The 22,937-nt window shown below is 39.0% G+C and overlaps 3 protein-coding genes across 3 annotated transcripts; all 3 read left to right on the top strand.

Moving 5' to 3' along the window:
* The first annotated feature begins 2,373 nt into the window (after nucleotides 1-2,373).
* On the top strand, nucleotides 2,374-5,659 carry LOC135942778 (protein O-linked-mannose beta-1,4-N-acetylglucosaminyltransferase 2-like). Its single transcript, XM_065489085.1, has 6 exons — nucleotides 2,374-3,018; nucleotides 3,073-3,248; nucleotides 3,305-3,540; nucleotides 3,597-3,941; nucleotides 3,994-4,182; nucleotides 4,940-5,659. The coding sequence occupies exons 1-6, from the start codon at nucleotides 2,621-2,623 to the stop codon at nucleotides 5,306-5,308; spliced, it is 1,713 nt and encodes a 570-aa protein (XP_065345157.1). The 5' UTR covers nucleotides 2,374-2,620; the 3' UTR covers nucleotides 5,309-5,659.
* A 208-nt stretch (nucleotides 5,660-5,867) lies between these two features.
* Nucleotides 5,868-8,513, top strand: LOC135942779 (obg-like ATPase 1). The gene is made up of 11 exons (XM_065489086.1): nucleotides 5,868-6,019; nucleotides 6,295-6,480; nucleotides 6,541-6,600; nucleotides 6,658-6,785; nucleotides 6,846-7,021; nucleotides 7,077-7,154; nucleotides 7,207-7,304; nucleotides 7,364-7,504; nucleotides 7,562-7,658; nucleotides 7,717-7,839; nucleotides 8,231-8,513. Exons 2-11 carry the CDS (start codon nucleotides 6,299-6,301, stop codon nucleotides 8,339-8,341), a joined length of 1,194 nt encoding a protein of 397 aa, XP_065345158.1. The 5' UTR covers nucleotides 5,868-6,019; nucleotides 6,295-6,298; the 3' UTR covers nucleotides 8,342-8,513.
* Nucleotides 8,514-10,037: 1,524 nt separating this feature from the next.
* Nucleotides 10,038-22,674, top strand: Sur (Sulfonylurea receptor). The gene is made up of 27 exons (XM_065488287.1): nucleotides 10,038-10,331; nucleotides 11,020-11,243; nucleotides 12,285-12,469; nucleotides 14,153-14,407; nucleotides 15,029-15,214; nucleotides 16,252-16,395; nucleotides 16,465-16,704; nucleotides 16,848-16,985; nucleotides 17,045-17,207; nucleotides 17,265-17,569; nucleotides 17,619-17,962; nucleotides 18,021-18,462; nucleotides 18,662-18,880; nucleotides 18,938-19,127; nucleotides 19,194-19,332; nucleotides 19,392-19,469; nucleotides 19,523-19,618; nucleotides 19,683-19,780; nucleotides 19,833-20,065; nucleotides 20,119-20,340; nucleotides 20,398-20,555; nucleotides 20,611-20,806; nucleotides 20,856-21,096; nucleotides 21,157-21,284; nucleotides 21,340-21,634; nucleotides 22,153-22,349; nucleotides 22,410-22,674. The coding sequence occupies exons 1-27, from the start codon at nucleotides 10,174-10,176 to the stop codon at nucleotides 22,560-22,562; spliced, it is 5,427 nt and encodes a 1,808-aa protein (XP_065344359.1). The 5' UTR covers nucleotides 10,038-10,173; the 3' UTR covers nucleotides 22,563-22,674.
* Nucleotides 22,675-22,937: the final 263 nt, after the last annotated feature.

The raw sequence follows: 22,937 nt of genomic DNA, 5'->3' as shown, positions 1-22,937 counted from the left end.
GCTCATTAAATTTACAAAAGCAAACCAGATTCACAGAAAAATAGATTTTACTGTAGCACAGTGAATAAATTGAAATTGCTTTATAATTATGAAACTACTTGCGTAGCTTGAACTTTCAATTTATGTCTTCATTTAAACTTCACGTGTCTAAGTTAAACTAAGTATAATTCCAATCGAATTTATACAATCTGTCTAAAGCGTGAAAGCGAAAGAAGAGAGTCCTTTCCAATTAACTGTCAGCTTGTCAAGAAATTTCATGCTTTTGTTGACAACGAGAACAAGCGAACTTTTCTTTGCTGATTCTCATCATGAGGTTAAATACTTTCAGTCATGCTATCACGATAATAGCACTATTAAAATAGATACCATCATTAACCTTTTAATAGGTACTTTATTCGATAGAGACTCAGGCCATGTTGTTTTTGCTAACATGACGAGATGATGTGTGTAATTAAACAAACCATTTAAGTCAATAAGGAAAACTTTGCCGCAGAAGAAGGAAAACAAACGGACTCTTATTCCGTGGAGCCATGCAATTTTTCTCAGAAACAAATTAGCTGAAACGCCGTGTTTGTGTGCGAACTGCGAATTCTGCCAATTGGCACATTTTTTTTGCCTCAGAATAGCGGTGTTGGGCAAGAGGAAAAACCAAAGCTCATCTCGCGCAAGACCAGCTGCTTCTTAATCGGTTGTTTTGTCGATTCTGGTTTTTTGCATCTTATTTGCCCGAGTGGTGTGCGCCGATTAACTGGATCAAGAGAGACCTTGTGCCTCCTTTCTCTTCGCAGTGTAGCGAAGTAACCGCTTCATTAGGCAATGACACACACAGGGCACCACACACAAGCGCTCGATTCATCACTCAAACGCTTTAAATCAAGCGACAAACAGCTCCTGCTCGTTATGTAACCCTCTCCGCCGCCTTTATTTGCATATAGCCTCATAAATTAGACTCCACGTGTGCCTATATTATTCTTCAGGGACAAAAGACAAATTTCAAATACGCTCAGAAGAATCCAAGTAAAATGTTCTCTATCTCAATTTAAGAAAAGTTTTCTATCAATGAAGTTTTATGGAAATTATCACTCCCTCTGTCATCAATTCAGGTTTATTTTGATTTTTCAAAATTAAAAGCTTCACAAGTCTAGAGCTGTTCATGCGGCTTTAAAAGAGATTGAATATGGAAAGAATATAAAATATAAAAGAGTCAGAATTTAGTGAATTTAATAGCGACCCTTCATTCGCCTGAGAGCCACTTCATGAAAAAAACGCTAAGCTTTTTTCATCTGATTGACGCGGCAAAATCTCGATGACTGGACAACCTTGAATTATTTTTGGACCAAAAGAACAAGGCGGAAGAATCTTTTAATCGATTCTTATCGTTGCTAAGGCGTGAACCAGTCTTATTTTTTTACCTTCAATATACTTTTTATATAACAAGTCACGCTCGGACAAACCAGCACTTTTTAAATCCCCAACGTTGTTGGCGTGAATTACTACCCAGACACATTGACTTATTTATCCACTCTCATATATTGTACTTGATATTTTATTATATCCATACAGACAATTTTCAAGGACTTTAAACGAAAGAGAGATAAATCACAAGCACAAATAAAGATTTTGGCTCATAATCAAGAGTAAAATTGAAAATATTTATCTAACAATAATTATCACTCCCTTGTCAGTTTATCTCAATTAAAAGATACTCGTACTATACTAATTGTAAGGGATGCTACTCAATGCAACGCAGACCATTGAGAAATCATAAAAAAATGTCAAGCGAATCTTCAAAAAAATTTTAAGCGAGTGCCAAAATTCCTGTAACACAACACATTCATTCATTGTCGCCGAACACCCATGACTAGGACAGCTGTTTCGGGCATTAAACCCTCGTCAGCTATCCTTTGGTGCAGCGAGTCACTCACCTACAGAGTGATGTTCACTCTCTGTGAGGTGAGTGACTCGCGGAGTGACTCTTCAAAAACATTTTAAGCGAGTGCCAAAATGTTCCAGAGCAAGCACAACACATTCGTTGTCGCCAAATACCCATGATTAGGACAGCCGTTTCGGGTATTTAACCCTCGTCAGCTAGCCTTTGGTGCAGCGAGTCATTCACCTCACGGATAGCGAACATCACTCTGATTTTAATAATAATAGGGGTCATTTAACTTTATAATTTATTTGATTGATATTATATTGCAAACTATAATAATAGCGAGTGGGGTTTCCAGCTTTCAGCTCTTGATTGCCTGATATGTATGCAGCCTGTGCTTCATCTTTAACGAGCCGGTTGCATATCCATCGAACAGGCATGCGTCATGCGCAATGAACCCGAGGAAAAATAGTGGGCTTGGCTCTTGGCTCACTTGGCTGCAAATTAATGTAAACACGGACTGATTGTGAGCACTGAGCACTGGGAGAGTGAATTGTGTGTTCACCCCGTTCACCCGCAAATTTCAAGAGAAATTTTGCCTTCACTCAACGAAAAATGTGAATTTTGACAGCGGAAATGCGTGTTTTTCTCACATGAAGAATTGCTAAGCGCTAAATAATCGCACTTGTTCTGTGATGAAAGAGCGGTTTCTTAAATAATTTTGACAATCACTGATTAACCGGAAAGATGCAGTTTATGACGTCGATGTTCATCTTCCTGGTGCCGACCGCGTCTCTGCTCATCTTACAGTACCTTCCACAGTTGTTGTCAATGCTTTCAAGCAAGTCGAAAGGGAGCCCGTCGCCTAAAAGGAACGTCAACCTTGAGCCCGTCTCTTCGTTTTCCTCCTCTATTTGGTGCTCCGAGTGCAACCGCGGAGCGAAATGCTGCCAAATCGAGAACCTCTACTATTTTCCCAAGGACAAGACTTTCGGGTTTGTCCTCACGGAAAACTCGATCGTGCACGGAATCTCGTCTGGAGCCGAATTTGGAAATTTATTGGCAAATTCCGTGATAAACCACACTGAGCTGTTCTTGCCGCTTGTTGTTTTTGCAAACAACGATCCAATCATCAAAACTGTCAAGTAAAATTTGTAATTTGTCAGTCTTGAAATGATATATTTTCTCTGTTTGCACAGGTCGTCGTTGAAGGGACACGAAATTTTCTTGCTGCGAAGATTCAAGCCTGACAACCTGATGCACGCCTTACACGATGACATTTTGCCCCTATTTTCTAGAATGGAGACTATTTGCAAAGGAGAATTTTCGTCTTGCTCAAAAAATTTTGTTCTTTCTTTCACTGACAACTATAGTGGTATACTGCAATGACCTGCGATGTCAACTAAAATTTAACTCATCTTTAATTTTCAGACTTCAATTTAGACTGGTACAACTTACTTTTCAAGAATTCCATTTTTAATTTGACGGAGCTTCGAGAGCCGGTTCTGATCTCAAAAGCTCACGTTGGACTGCCTGGTGACACAACAGTTTTTCAGTATGGATTTGGACAGCCACAAGGGCCTCTGAATCTAGGTCCAAACTCGGTTGGAATATACCAAAGATTCGCGGAATATGTTAAAAAGCAACTTGATCTGAATGAACAAGAGGTAGGATAAATTTTTAATAATCAAGAAAATGAAACGAATTTCAATAAATGATTCAGAAAATTGATGGAGTGCAGCGAATAGTTTTGATTTCAAGGAAGGAAACGAGGAGGATTTTAAATGAAGAGGAGGTGATGAACTTTATCAGAAACTCATTCCACAACACCATGGGTCTAACGCAGGAGCTAATTTACAAAATACTGGACTTGAGTGTTGAAAGAACCCCGGAAGCTGTGGTTTCCACTCTCACTGGCGCTGATTTCATTTTGGGCATGCACGGCGCTGCAACGTTTCTTGCTGGTGTCTTCTCTCGGCCTAATTCAACCATTCTTGAATTATTTCCATACGGAATCAACCCCAAAGTTGTTTCGCCCCTGAGAGCACTAGCAGAGACTCCCGGCTTTGTAAGTTGCAGTTTGAAAGTGCTATCAAGTATTAAATAGGTTTTCATGCAAGTGGTTTAAATATAACTCCTGGGAAAACAAGGACGTCCGATCTTCAGTTCCACCTGCTGATGACGCACCACCTCTGCATGGCGGCCTTGGATCTCTGTCTGAAGAAGAAAGGAAGTTTGCTGTAAAGCAAGTGCCTGTGCCAGCTGTACACTGCTGCCACAATGCAACTTATCTCTACAGAATGTTTCAGGTTCGTGCCTTTTCCTTGATCTTTTTCCTAATGCCAGAGATTTAATCAGCATCTATAAAAAATGGCCTTTATCATTTGATTTATTGGGTTTTAAGAAAAATCTATGTGTTGTTTTATCTGATTATGTCAGATATAATAAAATTAGAATTTTCGTTAAGTCGAATAAATTCATATAAATTATTTGCACAATTATTAAATGAGTTGAGACCACTGAAAAGAAAATTTGGTGCATTTTTAAACTGGGATAGCCAGTTTTGCAATGTGCTAAAATGTTCCAATTATTTTTGGGACATAAACGTGACAAAAAATCCCATTATTATTTGGGGTTTACCGCGTTTTCCCAGAATTTGACTTCTTAAAAGATCACATTTTGCGCCAAACAAGACGAAGAGCATGAATGGTGTTCTTGATTTTTTTAAATCCATTATTTTTAGAAATCCCTCATCATTGACGCTTGAATTTTTATTGCCACCTAACATAAAAATATTATGATCATGGTAATTTTACAAAAAAGTTTCGGATAACAATTCACAATATTGCAGAAAACCCCTGTATTTTTTTCGATGTAGTGGAGTTTCCTGTAAAAATGCGAACCCTATTTTTAAATGAGTGTTCATTTAGAGATCTTGAGTCTCAAATTAAAAAATGAACTGGCTGTTTTTTCGTTCTGTTTCCCCGACTAAATTTTATTTCTGCAAACATAAATGACAAATTAATTTGGAAATTATTCTAATTTATTATTGATGTAAAATTTCAGGATACTACAGTTGGTCCGAGCATTCAGTATTCAATTCTAAAGTCCATTGAATTCCTCAAGAGAGGCACAAACCTGAACTGGACGCACAAATTTACGGTGCCCGGCGCCGTTCGTGACCTGGTCTGCCTGAGCGAGGCTGAAAGCACAAAAATGTTCTGGAAGGCGCCTCTGAACGTAAAGTCTGTGTCTCAGTACAACACTATCAAATATGAAATCTCCGCCAAGTCTTCTAATAGTGACGACGATCTCTTCGAGGCCACTGAAACTAACGTGTTTTCTGATTTTGAAAACCAACAATTCACAGAAGTGTGGGTTCGTGCATGCAACCAGCATGAGTGTGGAAAGGATACTTTTGTGATGTGCACTTAATTGTTTTATTATTAATGCTGCGGCCTGATAATTTTTGGTGATAGAACCCCTTTTTTATATCTTCGTAAAACGAAATGAGGTGAAAGAATTGAGGATCTCATGTAAAAAGTCCGATGGACATTAATAATAATACTGTCTAATTAGTGATTAAATGATTTTGTGGTCAGAATGCTTTTTACAATCGGAGCAGTGTCTGTCTCAATTGGGTACATGTGTGCTTGAAAGAGAAAGGCTTTGCTAGAACTGCTGTTAATAATTTCAAGAAAAAGAATCAACATATCAATCACAAGTTTATGTAAATATTTGTTGCTGTTACAATTTACGCAGTTAATAAATAACCTCTTTAATCAATGCAAACTTTTTCACTCCCAATCTTTATAGCTACTTAAATTTAGTATCTCTGATTCCTTTGGTATACAGTTTAACAGCTCAAAAATTAACCATTTAAAAGAAAATAATGTATTTAATAGGGTTGTTTTATGAAATTTGCTGAAATATTAAAATTATTAAAATAATAAAGTTAATAAAGAATTTTATTTGAAATAATTATATAGATTTCCCAATAATTCTATAGTAAGAGACAAGGAGGCTTAAATAAGGATGTTTGTGGTCTAACAGAGCGCTGCTGAAACGATCCACGTGTTATTGCATGCCATACCCACACCGGCCTCTTGTCATATGGTCAGCGTAACGTACACAGTAAACATTGCGGTAAGTTCTCGAATGTATTGCCAATTTTTAGGGGTTTGCTTAACTTTATGTTGTGATTTCTTTGCAATTCAGATCCTTATTGAATGTAGACATTTATAAACACCAAATTTTGGTTCTTGAATAAATATTTTTGACTTAAAAAACAACTTAAAGAATTACCCCGATTTGACAACTTTGGAGGCGTGTGCTACCATCGAATTATCGGAATTATCCTATATTAATAATTAGTTTAGAAAAATTCAGGGAAGCATTTACTTATAAATATTATTTTGCAGGAAAATGCCTCCTAAAAAACAAGGGGTTGAAGAACAGAAGCCTTTAATCGGGCGCGTCGGAACCAACCTGAAGGTAGGCATTGTCGGCATTCCGAATGTAGGCAAATCTACCTTTTTCAACGTGCTCACTAAATCTCAAGCAGCTGCGGAAAATTTCCCTTTCTGCACAATCGACCCTAATGAAAGGTAAAAATATAATATCGATAGAACACTTCTTGTTTAATTAACAGTCAAAACCTTTTGCAGTCGTGTTCCAGTGCCTGACGAACGCTTTGATTTCCTTTGCGAGCACCACAAACCCGTCAGGTACGAAACCCCCAATCAAATTAATCTTAGCATTTAATTATTATGAAATAATTTCAGCAAAGTTCCGGCCTTCCTCAATGTGGTGGATATTGCTGGTCTCGTGAAAGGCGCCTCTGAAGGCCAAGGTCTGGGCAACGCATTTTTGTCCAACATCAAGGCTTGCGATGCGATTTTCCACCTTTGCAGTAAGCAGTCTCTATGAACGTAGGGAAATTATTATTTAAATTCAATGATTGCGCCTTCAGGGGCTTTTGACGACGACGACGTTACCCATGTTGAGGGCGAAGTCAACCCCGTGAACGACCTGACGGTCATTTCCGAGGAGCTCAGACTCAAGGACGAGGAAGTGATGCTTCAGACACTGGATAAGTTTGAAAAGACTGTTCTTCGTGGCGGAGACAAGAAAATGAAGCCCGAATATGTAATGCAAGATTTATTTTCATTTTACGGGTTGATTAAATAATTTTCATATCCAGGACATCCTTTGCAAGGTGAAGCAACTGCTGGTTGATGAGAAAAAGCACATTAGATTTGGAGAATGGAACGCCAATGATGTATGTGATTTATCTTCTATGAGGAAATGTGCCTCTAGTTTCTATTTGCCAGATTGAAGTTTTGAACAAGTACCTGTTCCTCACATCCAAGCCAGTTATTTACTTGATCAACCTCTCTGAGAAGGACTACATCCGCAAAAAGAATAAATGGTACTTAAAAGAGATTGAAATGAAACTATCAAATATTACAATTATCACTTTCCCTCAAGGCTGATCAAAATCAAGGAGTGGGTTGACAAGAACGACCCTGGCGCAATTATCATTCCGTTCTCTGGCATTTTTGAGAGCAAGATTTTTGACATGGATGAAGCTACAAAGGAGGCATACTTGAAGGAGCAGGGGACATCAAGGTGAGACACATAAAATTTAATAAGGTCTTCTAGTTTTTAATAATCAATATAATCCAGCATCCTGGACAAAATCATCGTGCAGGGTTACAAGGCTCTTCAGCTGATTTACTTCTTCACCGCTGGAGCTGATGAGGTCAAAGCCTGGACAATTCAGGTTTGAAAACAAAATAGTTTCCAGTTAAATTGAACCTCCTTTTTTAAATTTCTTTCAGAAAGGAGCCAAGGCACCTCAAGCCGCTGGCAGAATCCACACGGACTTTGAAAAAGGCTTCATCATGGCGGAGGTGATGCATTTCAACGACTTCAAAGAAGAAGGCACTGAGGCTAATTGCAAGGTACAACATATCCCTTTTTTGAAGTTCATCTAAGTCCTGAGCTCTGCGTGAATTTGCTCGTTTTATGTTAATTTTTGAGAGGAAAAACTAAATAACACGCTCTTATACGGCACAGTGGCTGGCTTGGCTCCCCAGACCTTTTTACCTTAAAAAATTGATTCTGCAACTACTACTAGTGTAAGAATTTTGTTTTGGAGGTAAAACGTATTGCTGCTGAGACCTAGCTGTGGGGCCTAAACAGCTGCTACACTTTTTGCTATTCATCCTGAGCAAATCCACACAGAGCTGAGCCATTGGATAATTTTAAACTTGTTATGAATACCCGCGTTTGCAATTCTTTATTTTATTCTACCCATTTTTTAAGTCTTGAGATTGATGATTTGTTTTCCAGGCTGCAGGCAAATACCGCCAGCAAGGGAGGAACTACGTCGTCGAGGATGGTGACATTATTTTCTTCAAGTTCAACGCAGGGGCTGGCTTGAAGGACCCAAAGAAGAAGTAGATATGGGGGAAATTCAACACATTCAAGGGATCATTTGCCAAGCATTTCTTTTTATTAAGTAATTATATTGAGCTTCTGTGAAAGTGACAATTTTTATATTAATTCAACTGTCCCTGATATTTAATTTTTGCTTGATCGAATAAAGCAGACCCTGAATTATTAAATCGAAAAATGCGTTTCTCCATGAGCTGTTTTTAATCTTCCATTACTATGTTCAGGGAAACGAGAGCGACCTCTTTGTTGAATCCATCTGGAACATTATTTGGTTCCAGGGTCGTTTAATAATCATGATAAGTTATAACGTTGTGACTGCGTCAATTGATAAATTTAATGATGGGTTATACTCATAAAGACTACACATAATAATTGTTGCATCAACAGGCAAGTGTTAGCATAGTGAACTGATGACGTTACCGTGCACTTAAAGAATTTTAGTTTGAATTTATGGAATTAATTATTGTTTGCCAATTTGAATACAACTTCGACTAATTGTAAGTTGAAACGAAAAATTCAGATTTTGCCCATTAAAATGTATGATGCATGACTATTTTCACGGGATTTTAACTCCTCTCCTAGTGATCGATTCTTATTTGTTCTTATATTTCTAGGAAATCCTTCCCGAAAAAATTTATTACCGTTTTAAACAGAAAGACATATCTCGCAATTTGATAAGGTCACTATTAACAAATATCCGCACTTATACTTCCATATAAATTTCGTTTAAAATATCGAGATCAATTTTGGCTTCAACTTGAAACATCGCAAATGGCAAAATTGATTGTATATTTATCGTTTATTATTTTTTTATCCACATTAAGTTTCAAAGACGTCCTCTTGAGGCTTAATCTAAAAATATTATCATTTAGTGAAGCTTTTAAATTTACTTTCTCGTATACAAATAACTGACTAATAAATTTAAATGGCCTTAGTTGAAAATAAGCAAGAAAACTAACTAAAATAACGAATAATAAAGAGTAGCTCCAGAACACCAGTAAGTTGTTAACTTTCTATAACTATTATACCAACAACTTCGTCCATGTATTTCCGTTTAAGAAAACAGTTGTTCAGTTGAAATTAAATGCAGCTTCTTCGTTGTGCGTGAGCTGTTATAATTTTCCCAATTTCTCAGATATTTCTGCTCGTTTTTCGAATTTCTACAGAAAAATAAACTGAATGAGGCTGCATTTAATATCATATCTGAAAAATTATGGCATTCTGTGACATTTTCTCGTAAGCTTCTGCCGTTATTGGCGCATCAATTAACTTTTAAGAAGACAGGATAAACAACTTTTAAATCTTAAATAAATAATATTTATTAACCATTTTAGCTGTATTTAAAAGCAATCACAAAGTTTTAACAATTTTCTTACCTTCATCTTCGATAGTTAAATATAAATTTACGGACTAGTCCTATCGTTGGTTCCAGTTGAGACTTTTAATGTTCTCTCAACATTTTTCGGGTCCAACTGGTGCCATAGTGACGAAGATGAAGGTCCTAACACGTACACTCTTAAGCAAAAAGAAAATAGGAGAGCGCAAACATCAAAGGTTGAATTTGTATCCTACTATATTGTCTATGCCTACTAGCAAAATAGTTAACCATGTCAGGTTCCCACAGAGAGCGTGGCAAGCACCATGAGAGTGCGACCGGAGTGATGCGCGTGAGGATCATCGCGGATTGATGCTGCGGTGCTGTGGGCTGATTGTCCAGCGGGGAAGGAGTTGCTGGATCAGGAGGAGGTGGGTCGCTCCTCCTGCCGGTCGAAAGTGGCGGCGGCCGCCTCGCCGGTCGGTCAGTTTATTGCGGACGCTGTGGTAGTGATGTTGTCAAAATGCAGCTCTCCTCAATTTGCACTTGGTGGTGCACCGGCAGGGACGTGACCGAGTCCCTCGACTGCTGTGTCGATACCTTAGGAATTGTGGTTGGGCTTATCTCCTCACTTTTGCTGGCACTCGTGCACAAACTGGTTTCATCAGAAGAAAAACTTAAGTATAAAACTAATTGAAAAATTAAAAAATATTGAATTTACTCATTTATGCTGAAAGGGTTTTTTATTTGGACTTGTTCTAATGGCTATAATTCAAGTTCTTGTAATTTGTTGGGAAAATAAACTGGAAATAATTTTATATATTATATTCTGTTTAATTTTCAAACTAAATCAAAGATTTTTATTATTATCTGACAATTTCATGAAATAGAGAAAATTAAAATTGGTGTTGAACTTCCTAGCGTAAAACACTTCTATTTGGCTATATACGCCTCTGTTGTAAATTTGGTTTTCATTAAAAGATAATGTTTTCATTATTTGTAATTTTTAAAGATTAATGACGAGAAATCACATCCAAACTAAAACAGCAGTAAAATTTATACCTGACCCACTGTTTTCACAAAGAATATTTAAATGTTTTCTAGTATCTTTATCATTTTAACGCTCATCTGTCTAATACGATTGAGCTAAGCTGTTATGACTGCGTATCCCCATATATTTTTTTTCTTTGAAGGTCAACTTCTATTTTCCCTCTCATAGTTGCAACTCTGCTGGAGAAGCGATGACTAACACAAGACATGTGTCGGAAATATTTTAGCTCACACATTTTTTTCAACTCGACCAGTGTTTCCTCCAGCTATTATAGAAAGTTTAAAATACGGTACAATGAGAATTTATTTCTTTTTGCAGGGCATCGTCTTCATTATCAGAACTGTATGCGCGGTACACGAGGAGTGCCATCATCCTGATCGTTTTCCTGGTACAACTCACCGAAGGAAGCGAAGCTTTAGTATTGACATTTACCAGAAAGAGTTCATTGTTCAATAATGCTTTGCGATTCTGTCATCCTATGTCAACATTTATTTTCCTCACCGTCTCGTCATTTTTCGTCCGTAGCAACGCGAAGCCAACTGGTGAGCTAATTTGTTTTATTGAAGATTTCCGTAAATTAAAAGAGCACGCGCAATTCTATCAAACCAATTTATTCCTTGGCTTAGATATATTTTAATTAAAAAACCTTCTGCAATTTAGGGATTTTTTATTTAGATCAATCAACCTGCGAAATTTATAAAAATTATATTTTAAGCAGTAAAAGTTACAATTAAAAATAAATTATAAAAATGTTCATTTAAGAGAACAGGAACAGAGAAATGTTTACTTTTAGCTGCCTCTCAAGTAAAGCTGTGATATACATAGAGGGAAATATATATGAAGCACACGCATGTCATTTCTAATTTGTTCTCACACCTTCGCTGCTAAGAGATTTCAGCGTGTTGAATTTACTTTCACTGGTAGCACGGTCTCGTTTTGGTCGCGCCCAGAATGTGTCACTTTTTGGTAAGGTTAATAAATCCCACCGATTTAAATGACAAGTCAGAGTCAATAAAAATCACCCGCGAGAGAGCATTTCATTCAGAGCGGGCCCAAATTTAATCGTTTTTGCTGAGTGAAAACGCGGCGCCGGTTTCTTTGATAAACATCTACCAGCTTTTGCAACTCGCAGTTTGGAGCACCAGAGCACTTAATTAAATGGTAAATGGTACTTAAAGCCGCCTTTAATTTTGCGTAACAAAACAACAGCCGGTATAATTGGCACCTGCGCGCGATGCGAAAAAGCGATTCATTTTGCTACACTTTCACGGAGCTGCGGATATGAAATTCCTTGAATTTATCCTCCAAATCATTACAATATATGTTAATCCTTAAAATGTAATTATTAACATGTTATATAAAAAAATCCAAATCTTTTGAATTATAGTAAGGCTTGTAAATTAAAAAAAAAATCTTTCATGATCTTGGCAAGGTCTTTTTCTCGTGATGAATTGGAATTACGGACATTTTTCCTCAAATCAAACATACTTCATTTTATTGCTCTATTTAGTTTTGATTTCTAATAGGAAAATTGCCGAAATAAATTAATCAGAAATATATACTGAAAGAAAATTTATTCGTAGTGCGACTGGTCCTGCTCGCCGCCTGGCTGGCGAACTTCGCCACAAAGGGTGCACAATTGTACCACTTTGTCTCACTTACGAAGGGCCTCTCAATCTTCTACCACGTCCGCCCGACAACTTCAGCCCTTTCGTCACTCTTCTTCTGCACTTTAGCAGCTTTTGACGGCATTTCACTAATCTCTCAGGTAACGCAACTAATTTTTTTCTCTCTCAATAATTGTAACATGGTGTGGTAACAAAGCAACTCTTGAATGTACTGCTACATTATATTTAAGCTAATTTTGGAACTTTATTGCCCGTGGGTGGTGTTGATGACATTGAAGAGGGACACACAGACAGCGTGTGTGTGCGTTTGGTTGGTTTCCGGGGCACCAAATACTGCTTGCAACGCACGACTCACGCAGACCCCACCGCTCTCGCATTCACACACGCATCAACAGTTTATTCCACTAAAGGCACTTGAGCAGCACTTGTTAATCACACGCGCAGCTTGCTAAGCTCCACACCATGATGTGTTACAGCAGTACGCAATTTTGAGTTAAAATTATCTACACAACAACATAATTGGTAGGGTTGGGTATTTCAGTCGAAAATCACCTAAAAACACCTAAATTTCCCTTGAACTTCACCAAAAATCACTTAAAATCGTTCATTTTCTTGCACCATAATTATTTTCTAAATAATCAAATTTTTTTGATACTTTTTGATAACTTTTTAGCTTATTTTGGCCCCTATGATCCTTATGATGTTGGTTTAATATACTGATTATAATCTATTATAGTATCAAACTAAAATTTTAAGCAAATTCATTACCTTCTCTAATTTGATTTTTGGCGGACCTTGGTTATTTTACTCAAAAAACTTAGGATTTTTCCAAGTTTATTTAAATATTTATATGTTTGGTTGATTAGTTAATTTTTAAGGGATATCAATTTATATTAAGACTCTTGATATCTAGAAATCCACCTAAATTTGACATAAAAGCCCTTTTTTGAAGGGAAAAATTATATTACTAGGCAATAACATAAAACGAGGTATTTTACTCATAAAATCAACCAAGTGTACAAAAACATCGATAAAAAAATCCATCTCTGAAAAATTAGCTTTTTACCTTATAGCGATCATGAATTTTTGTTAAACCATTTCAGCATCAGCAGCGTTAAAATTTTCTTCAAACGTTTTAGTTTTGATTGATGTTTCCCAAGCAAAGGTGTTTACCCGCTCGAGCAGCTTCAAAAGCTTCAGAGGAAACTTAATGGAAAACTCATCATTTAAAGTGTCGCTCTCGCATGTGTCATCGTCGTCATACGAGCTCGCAGCTTAATTAGCGATTCGCAAAAAATATCACGCAGCGCACTTGTCTGATTCATATTTCATGGTATTAAAATTTCCGCTGGCTCAACACGCATTGCGCGGTGTCACATTCTCTCGCTTGTATTTTAAAATAATCTCGTGGGAGGCATTTGCATGGCGATGTGCGTGTCCACGCATGTGAAATGATCTGTCGCGCTTATGGGATGTTTATCACAATTTATTTTCGTTGTGAAGTGTGTTCGCTCTTGAAAAATTACTGCCCTCGCGGCACTTTAAAACTCCTGTTCACAACGTGTTGGTGAATTATCGCCTTGCTGAATTTAAAACTCGAGCGTGCTTGCGGTTGCTCGAAAAGTTCGCCAAGACTTTTTCCACGGAAACGAAACCACATGCGCCCGTGCTGCCGAATTTATTTACTCTCTCGACTAACACACATTTTTCGCGGTTTATGAACTCAAAAGACGGGTCTGTGATATTTTGAATTTACGAGTCTAAACGAGTTACAAATTGGTGCGTTGACTGGGAGAGTTTAGTATTTTTTGTCTGCTCTTCAGCGTTTGTCAGCAAAATACAAGCCCGCAGCCGCGGCCGATTCCAAAAGCGACGCATCCAACGATGAGGGCAAAGAGGAAGTTTACAAACATGCGTCGGCGTCTTTGCTCTCGCAGGCCACGTTCTGCTGGTTGACCCCGCTTTTGTGGAAAGGTGCCGCTAATCCACTGGAGCTCACTGACCTGGGCAAACTGCCCAAAGATGAGGCCACCGATAAGTGCTACCAGGCTTTCCACCATCTCTACGACGCAGAAAAGGTAAAACTTATTATCAAAAAGCTTTCTCTAATTTTTTTGTGTACTTAACTGTCTCAAAGAAATGAATTTAAATCAATACTTGCTGTCTAATATAGAATGAGCAAAATTATTTGGCCTTTTAAAATTCATTTTTCCATTTTTAACTAAGGAGCGTGTGTAAATTTCTAATAATGTGAAACCACGAATCATCATTTTTCGCTACAACGTGATCTCTAATGTTTTATCGATTCGTTGTGCCGCAAGTTGTTATGCAACCAAGCTTTGGCGGTAACAAAAATTGATGATGTGGTTTGAGCGCTGTTAAACTTTGACACGCGCCAAGGCAGCTTTCTTGCAGTTTAATTCAAAAGATCGATAAATCACAAAACGATCGGAGCGTAAATCTGTACCTTTTTGTGCTCGAGCCGGAAGAGAAATTTCACTTGATGCCTCTCTCTTTCTCAGTGCGTTTCGCATTTTGCATGTGAGCAAACACACCCGCAGCTACGTGTAATGCAATATGTCAATTATAGAGTTAAGGTGACCAGTTATTGCAAAGTCACGACTTTAAAACAATTTATAAAAAAATAAAACTCGTTTCATAAATATAATTTTATCTATGTCGAAATGTTACGATTTCAGAAAAACTCGCCGAAAGGCAGTGCCTCTCTGTGGAAGTGCTACGCGCGCTTCTGCTGGGCCAAATTCACTCTGGGTGGCGTATATAAACTGTTTGGCGATCTTGTCGGTCTGGCCGGACCCCTTGGCATTTCCATAATCATCGAGTATGTGGCTCGGGAAAGCAGCCCCGGCGATTCGCCGACAGCTGTAAGTTCAATCACCATTTATCACTTGGGCCGCACGTGCGCCAAAGAAAGCACGCGGTCAGCAAGCAGTTGTATTGCACCCCGTAAATCACGTGCACGCGTGACACCAGCTACATATAGCAAGGTTTAAATGTGCTGCTGCATATTGCTGCTGACTGACATCAGCTGCGAAATGTTAGAAAAATACGGCGCGGAAAGACGCAACTGTTTGCAGACTGCGTTTAAACTTTCAGTCGTGCTTGGTATTATTAGCATTTGCATTTATGGGTATTGCGCTAACGTCTTTGCGTCGATGAGCGTATTCCTTCAGCGATAAAATATATATAGTTTATATAAATATACAATTTTAATTTAACCCTTCAGACTTTTTAATATAATTGTTTAAATTAAAAAAACAGTTCCTTCAAATTCAAAAACAATAATTTTTTAGTCAAACTCAGCTCGACCATCTGTTTTAAATTAAAAAGACTAATATAAAAAAAATTATTTGAAGTCCAGTATTCGTGAGTTGAAAATATAAACGTGTAAACAGATTAAATTTGAGCATAAAGTAGACCACATGGTTTTAAAGAGCTCATTGAGAATCCTTTGAAATATATTTATTTTTGTTAAATGCTGTAGCGCTAAATATTTCCGCGTTATTAGGTTTTTATCAAGCTTTGCAAGCGAATTAGATGGTTCATTAGGCTGTTTTTGGCAGTGTGTTGGGTTCCAAAGACAGTTTTCGACGAATTTCAGTGAGGCTGTTAAAATTACGTCGTTCGTGTTCAATTCTTGTTTTTAAGTAAATCAGATTCTCTGAAAAAATTCCCAACCCTAAAACTTACAAACAGTTATTTTATTTTCTATCAAATTCCAACACTCTAAGAAAGCAGTCTCAAGCAAAGGCTTTTCGTATTCTATAATAAGTTGGTTGTTGGTTGTACTGGACTTTCTTAAATGACCGACTTGAGAGAGGAATATTAATGCGGGATCTTCACCACTGCAATCAATGCTAAATAAATATTTAACGGATTTTCCTGTTCTTCTTCACCGCAGTATTTGACTTTTCGAGAATTGTTTGGCAACGGCTACGTCATGGGCTGCGTCGTGTTGATAGCCGCTTTAGCCCAGGGTACGTTTTCTCAAGCTTCAACGCACATTGTAAACTCGGAAGGCATTCACCTGAAGGCAGGTTTGCAGGTAATTCCCCCAAAGTGTTGCGCTCTCTATTTGCACTCTTCACACGCGCGTGTGCTGATTGATCTGCAGGCTTTGATTTACGCCAAGTCACTGCGGCTGGCGCCTTGGAGTTTCAGCCAGCACGACCACCCGAAAGAGAACGGCGGCGGCGGCAGCAGCGATTCCAATGGAGAGGAGGTGTCAGAAGGCAGCCACGGCTCTATTAGCGTTGCAGACCCAGGGGCCATCACGAACCTGATGTCTGAGGACGCGTACAACGTTATGTCGTGCATTTGGATTGGCCACTACGTCTGGGCTATTCCACTCAAGGTGCCGCTATAATTAAGTGTATATGTGTGTTTTTACTTTATGAATGAAACTCTTTCTGGAATGAAAGTGGCACGCTAATAAACTCGATCGATTTTACCACCTGTTCTAGGAAGTGGTTTTTCAGGAATTTCGATTTCTTACAGATCGCTATAATTATGTGGCTGCTTCACGGAAAATTGGGCTGGAGTGCAGTCATTAGTGCGGCACTGTGCGTCCTGGTAATGACACCGCTGCAATTGTTCGTCGGCAAAAAGATGTCGAGCAACAGCAAATTGATATCAGTAAGCGATACCGTGGAATTCTATTTCATATTTTTTTATTTTAATAAAACGAATGGTAGGAAGCCAGTGATGAGAGGTTGAAGAAAATCAATGAAACCTTCCAGGGCATCAAGCTGATCAAATTGTACAGCTGGGAAAACGAGTTTTGCGAGCGCATTTTTCGCGTGCGCGCAAAGGAGCTGCATCTGTTGGACAATGACTCTCTCTATTGGGGAATCATGAGTAATTTTATCCTTCTGGGAAACCATCCAGAGTTTATTGATATGAATTAATTTTCAGCATTTTTGACTCATGCATCATCAGTTATGGTCACTCTCGTGACCTTTGTAACATACTGGCTGCTCGAGGATAAGGATTTGACGGCGGCAGATGTTTTCTCTGCGTTAGCTCTCTTCAATCAACTCACTGTTCCCCTTTTCATATTTCCTGTTACCGTGCCTATAATTATCGGGGCTGTTGTCAGCACGAAGAGATTACAGGAATTTCTCGAGTTGCCAGAGACGTGGTGCCTCGAAAAAGGTGCTCTTCAATCAGAGCCTGAACCTGAAATTACTCCTAGTCAGAATTTCGAAACCCATTCTGAGGTACATCAAAATTATTTTTATTATAATATCAACCAATATTGTATTGTAGGCAATGCCCTCGTCAGGACTGTGTGATAGTAGTGATAGCGTCTTCGGACCAGTCGGCCTTGGAAATATTCACGAAGACGAGGAGGACGAGGAGTGTGATTTTATTTTATCAACGCCCTCTCAACGTCAAATTAGCTCTCCTGAAGTAGCTGTCACCCTCAAGGAAGGCAGCTCCTTCACTTGGCACAAGGACGAGCCTCCGAGTTTGCTCATAAGCCAAAAAGTCGTGCTCAGAAAAGGGCAGTTCACCCTCGTCGTTGGGCCCGTCGGCAGCGGAAAAAGCTCGCTGTTGAGCGCCTTGCTGGGAGAGATGCTCACTGTTTCCGGCGGTGTCGTTTGGGAAAGGTATTAATTAATTAATTTATTTACATATATATTTCTTAAAGTATAAATTCAAATCTAGTCCGTGCGACGTGGCATACGGCTCCCAAAAACCGTGGCTGCTGAACGCCACTTTGCGGGACAACATTCTCTTCGGGACGCCGTTCAACGCGAGGCGCTACTCGAAAGTGATCGCGGCGTGCGCACTGCAGCCAGACATTGCTATTTTACCAGCGGGCGACTTGACACACATCGGTGAAAAAGGAATCGCCCTCTCCGGCGGCCAGCGGCAGCGAATAGCTGTCGCCCGAGCCCTTTATTCAAGGGCCACTCTTGTACTCTTGGATGATCCTTTGTCGGCTCTCGACGCGCATGTAGGCCAGCACGTCGTTGAGGCGGGCATGAGGCGGCTGCTGCTCCGCAGGCAGGGTCGCACCGTCGTGCTGGTCACGCACAGACTGCAACTCCTGCACCTCGCAGACCACATCATAGTCATGGACGTATCGGGCGCCATTCGTAATCAAGTATGAACGTGGATTTTAACTATAAATTTTCGACAAAAATTTAACTTTTCCTAAAAATAAAATTCTCTAATAATTGTTAAAGCTAAAAATTGCCGATTGAGTTCAGCTTCAAAGTGAAATTTATTATTTATTTCACCAAAATAATAATAAAAAATATTTTTAAACATCTTGGCTGTAAGTTTGATCAAATTATTCTCAGGGCTCCTTAAATGACATCGAGAAAAAGGACCCTGATTTGGTGACCGAGTGGAGGGCCGCCATGTCCAGACAAGAGGAAAACCAGAAGGCAGCTAAAGGGCGCACCGCCAGAGAAAGGTGGCAGCTCGTTCGACTCGTTTCGCGCATCGGATCCCAGCTCAGCAAGCAAAAGGTTGTCGCTCAAGACGGCACCTGGCAAACGCCCGAGGAAACTCCCATGGTAAAGGTTTTTTCCTAAAATTACTGTTTTATTACAGAAATTAAAAATAATTCACAGCCGTCTTCTATTTTTATCCCGTTCCGGCGAAGGACATTCACTAATTCTTTGTCTCGCCGGCACTTGTCTCACGATTTTCCTCTCCCAATTGACGAGTGCGGAGACGAATTTGTTGACGAATTTTCGACAAGGTCGTCAGCTCCACCGACTGCTGATACTATCTCCAGCAAACTCGGAAGAGGATTTTCAAGTAACTGTCATTTCTGCGAATTAATTCCCAAAATTGTTATTTTTCCTACCATATGTATGTGTACAGTGCGCCGAGCGCTCTTCAGAACTGTGTCGCTGCAAGGTGGCAGCCGCAAAAGGAGCAGTAGAAGCAGAGGCAGCATGCCGCAGTTGCAGCGGCAAATGTCTTCGCCGACAATGCAGCATCCTTCTGGCGGCTCCATAAAGTAAATTGAAGCATGATTCTTGTAAGCCGTAACAATTTAAATCCGATGAAATTTATCAGAATGAAAAATCTCGAGAACGGAGTAGCTCGACAGGGCAGTTTCTTTAAAAGGATTTTTACTAACAATGCAGCTCAAAGGTATAAAAACTTGCTTTTGTTCTTGATAGAAAATGAAAAAAAATATTTCGCAGAACCACTTCAATTTCAAACGATGCCATAAGTGGACACGCCATTGCAAAGGATAAAAACATGTTTAGACGGCTCATATCATCTTCATCGTCTTTCAGGTGCAATGATACAAAAATTTCTCCCATATAATATATACAAAAATACTAAATCTCTCTGACGCAGGTCCTCTGTATCAGCGTCTGAAGCTCCCTGTAAACCACAGGTGCACCGTCTTGAATCATGCACATCTGCTTTTAGTGATGACAACGAAGATGAGGAGGGTAAATATTTCGCGATAATTTAAAAGGTGCATGAAAAAAATATTCATTATAGGAGAGGACAGTATCGAAAATGAAGGCGATGATGTCACTCTGGATGAAGAGAGGGAATACGGAAAGGTTGCGAGAAAAGTGTACCTAAGCTATCTGAAGGCATCTGGCACAGTTTTGGGTTGCTCTTACTTGATATCTGCGGTCGCCTGGCAGATTTGCAGAGTCATGACCGACTACTGGCTCAGTGAATGGACCGGCTCAAGCGACAAGTCAAGAGTTCTGGACGCTGATCAAGTAAACTTTTCGCAATTTTAAAAGAGGAAAATATTTCTGACACGAATTTTCAGATGCAGTATTACATGCTGGTGTACAGCGGCCTCAGCATTTTGTCCGTTTTGCTCTCTGTGGGCTGCAATGTTCTGGGCCAGGTCGCCGGAGCCAAGGCGAGGAAGGTTTTGCACGAGAGAGCAATGCAGAGCGTCATGAAATCACCGATGAAGTTTTTTGAAAACACTCCCGTTGGGCGTATAATCAACAGGTTTGCGACTGACATGGCTGTTGTTGACAAGGTAACGTGTTTAATTTTACTAACAAACCTTGGACCATTTCAAGTGAATTAATTTCAGAAAATTGCCATTTCAATTCAACGATTAATGCAGTTCCTGTTCCTGTGCTTGTCTGCTATTTTGGTGAACGTGGCTGTCAGTCCGTGGTTCCTTTTCTTGGCCATCCCTATTTGCGGGGTTTACTTTTGGGTTCAGAGGTTTTACAGAATATCGGCCAGGTGAGCGAACACGATCATGTTAAAATAATTCATTTTTATTTGGCACATTCGACAGGGAGCTCCAACGGCTGGACAGCATGACCCGTTCCCCGATTTTCTCGCATTTTGCTGAAACGCTGGGAGGCCTGCAAACAATCAGAGCGTTTGGCCAGCAAGCCAGGTTCACCAGCATGCTAAACCAAAAAATGGACACTCACCGCAATGTTTTCCTCATTATGAATTCCGGAAATCGCTGGCTTGGCATTGCACTTGTGAGTTTTCCAAATCAAATAATTTCATATTTTAAAATCTGTGTTATAGGATTATCTGGGTGCCGTGATTGTGTTCGCCGCAGTTTTGACTGCACTGCTCTCTGCGCATTATGTGCCAAGTATGGTAACCCCAGCGTTAGTTGGTCTAGCCGTAAATTACACGTTGCTGGTGCCAATTTACCTGAACTGGGTGGTGAAGTTTTTGGCCGACATGGAAATGTACATGACGGCTGTGGAGCGACTGGACCAATATGCAAAACTGCCTAGTGAAGAGTACAAAGAAATTTTAGGTGATTTGATTTAGAATTTCCAGCCAGGTTCACTTTGCTAAATTAATTACAATTTTTCAGAGGAGTCTTTTCCGAAAAATTGGCCCCATGAGGGTCATATAAATTTTGACGGCGTTTCCCTGCGCTACGACTCATCCAGAGAGCCGGTTGTTTCGAAGCTACAGTTAGACATTCCGGCTGGGCAGAAAGTAATTCATTTCTTCCACTTTTTTCAATCAAATCTGTAAAATAAATATTCACTAGATCGGCATATGTGGCCGCACGGGCAGTGGAAAATCTTCGCTGGCGATGTCTCTCTTTGGAATGGTTGAGGTGTTTGAAGGCCGGCTCCTGATCGATGGGCTGGACATTACGAAACAAGTGCCCTTGACCACCCTGCGTTCCCGACTCTCGGCTATCCCCCAGGACGCAATCATGTTCAGCGGCACCCTACGTGAAAACCTGGATCCGAGAGGCAAATTTTCCGATGACGAGCTGTGGTCTGCTTTGGAACTGGCCCAGATGAAGTCGGTTGCTTGCTCTATCATTGGAGGCCTAGGTATATAACCTTATAATATATTGTTTAATTAAAAATCCTAATATTGTTGTCAATTATAATGAACATTAGGAAAGAATAATTTTAAACTATTTTAAAAATTAGATACAAAATTTATTCGGATATTAGCTAAATTATGAAATGGCTTTTATTCTCTACTGATGCAGGGATGGGGAATTGGCAGTTTGAGGGGGGAAAATCCCACGATTATGTACTGCGTATCTCGCTGTTTTAATTCTGTATATGCCTCACATTAGGATTGCTTTGCCTTCAAAACTAAATTACAGAGACTATAATATATATATATATATATATATATATATATATATATATATATATATATATATATATATATATATATATATATATATATAGTTGTCATTTCATAATTTATTAGTTTTCATAAAATTCGCTGCATATATGTGTATATCTGTTTTCAATATAATTTAATTTGCATTGCATTTTAGTAAAAAAAACTGGAAAATTAATTGAATAGTAAGTGAAAGTTAATCTTTATTCAGATGGTGAGGTAAAGGAGGGAGGGGAAAACTTCAGTGCAGGCCAACGCCAGCTTTTCTGCCTCGCCAGAGCCGTTCTCCACGGCGCGAGTTGCCTGGTCCTGGATGAGGCCACCAGTTCTTTGGATCAAGCGACAGAGCAGCGGCTTTTAGTTGCAGCTTCCCACGCTTTTGATGGCAGGACGGTCATCACAATTGCTGTATTAATTTTTCAATTTATTTGCTAGAGTATGCTTACTAAAGCAATTTTGTATTTCTAGCACCGACTTGTGACATTGCTCAAGTGTGATCGCGTGGTAGTTTTGTCTGGAGGAAAAATTGTAGAAGATGCTTCGCCGACGGAGCTTTTGTCAAGGCCGACGAGTCTTTTCAGTGAGATGCTCCACGCTTCAGAAGAGGGGTCTTTACTATAATAATTATTATGGTAATATTTTATAATGTTTTCATAATCAGGATATTTAATGATTTTGTAACTTGCACGCTTGATACATAAAATAAAATATATATTAAAAGGAAATATTTGGTGTAAACAATAATTTGATTCATATTAAAAATGAAATCTGCGCAAACTAAAAACTTTAAATTATAATTTTTTTAACTGATTGTGAAATAGAGTAAAGCACAAAAATGTTGACATTAATATGTTATAAGGTATTGCCAATTTATTTCAGGTTTTGTAATTTCTATTCTTGTTTACTTGGCTAAATAATTAATTCCTTAATTCACGGGATATTTAAAAAATTCACCAGGTACGTAATTACCGGTAATTAAAATTTAAAATCATTAAG

The sequence above is a fragment of the Cloeon dipterum genome, chromosome 4, assembly GCF_949628265.1.
Source record: "Cloeon dipterum chromosome 4, ieCloDipt1.1, whole genome shotgun sequence".
NCBI lineage: Eukaryota > Metazoa > Arthropoda > Insecta > Ephemeroptera > Baetidae > Cloeon > Cloeon dipterum.
This window is presented reverse-complemented; position numbering and strand designations above follow the sequence as displayed.

Coding starts and splice junctions, on each gene's coding strand:
- LOC135942779 (XM_065489086.1), top strand. CDS start 6,299: ATGCCTCCTAAAAAACAAGGGGTTGAAGAACAGAAGCCTTTAATCGGG. Junction 6,786..6,845: donor TGCGATTTTCCACCTTTGCA/GTAAGCAGTCTC, acceptor TTGCGCCTTCAG/GGGCTTTTGACGACGACGAC. Junction 7,022..7,076: donor AGAAAATGAAGCCCGAATAT/GTAATGCAAGAT, acceptor TTTCATATCCAG/GACATCCTTTGCAAGGTGAA.
- LOC135942778 (XM_065489085.1), top strand. CDS start 2,621: ATGCAGTTTATGACGTCGATGTTCATCTTCCTGGTGCCGACCGCGTCT. Junction 3,541..3,596: donor TTGATCTGAATGAACAAGAG/GTAGGATAAATT, acceptor TAAATGATTCAG/AAAATTGATGGAGTGCAGCG. Junction 4,183..4,939: donor ATCTCTACAGAATGTTTCAG/GTTCGTGCCTTT, acceptor GTAAAATTTCAG/GATACTACAGTTGGTCCGAG.
- Sur (XM_065488287.1), top strand. CDS start 10,174: ATGCAGCTCTCCTCAATTTGCACTTGGTGGTGCACCGGCAGGGACGTG. Junction 16,396..16,464: donor ACCTGAAGGCAGGTTTGCAG/GTAATTCCCCCA, acceptor ATTGATCTGCAG/GCTTTGATTTACGCCAAGTC. Junction 21,635..22,152: donor CTCTATCATTGGAGGCCTAG/GTATATAACCTT, acceptor ATCTTTATTCAG/ATGGTGAGGTAAAGGAGGGA.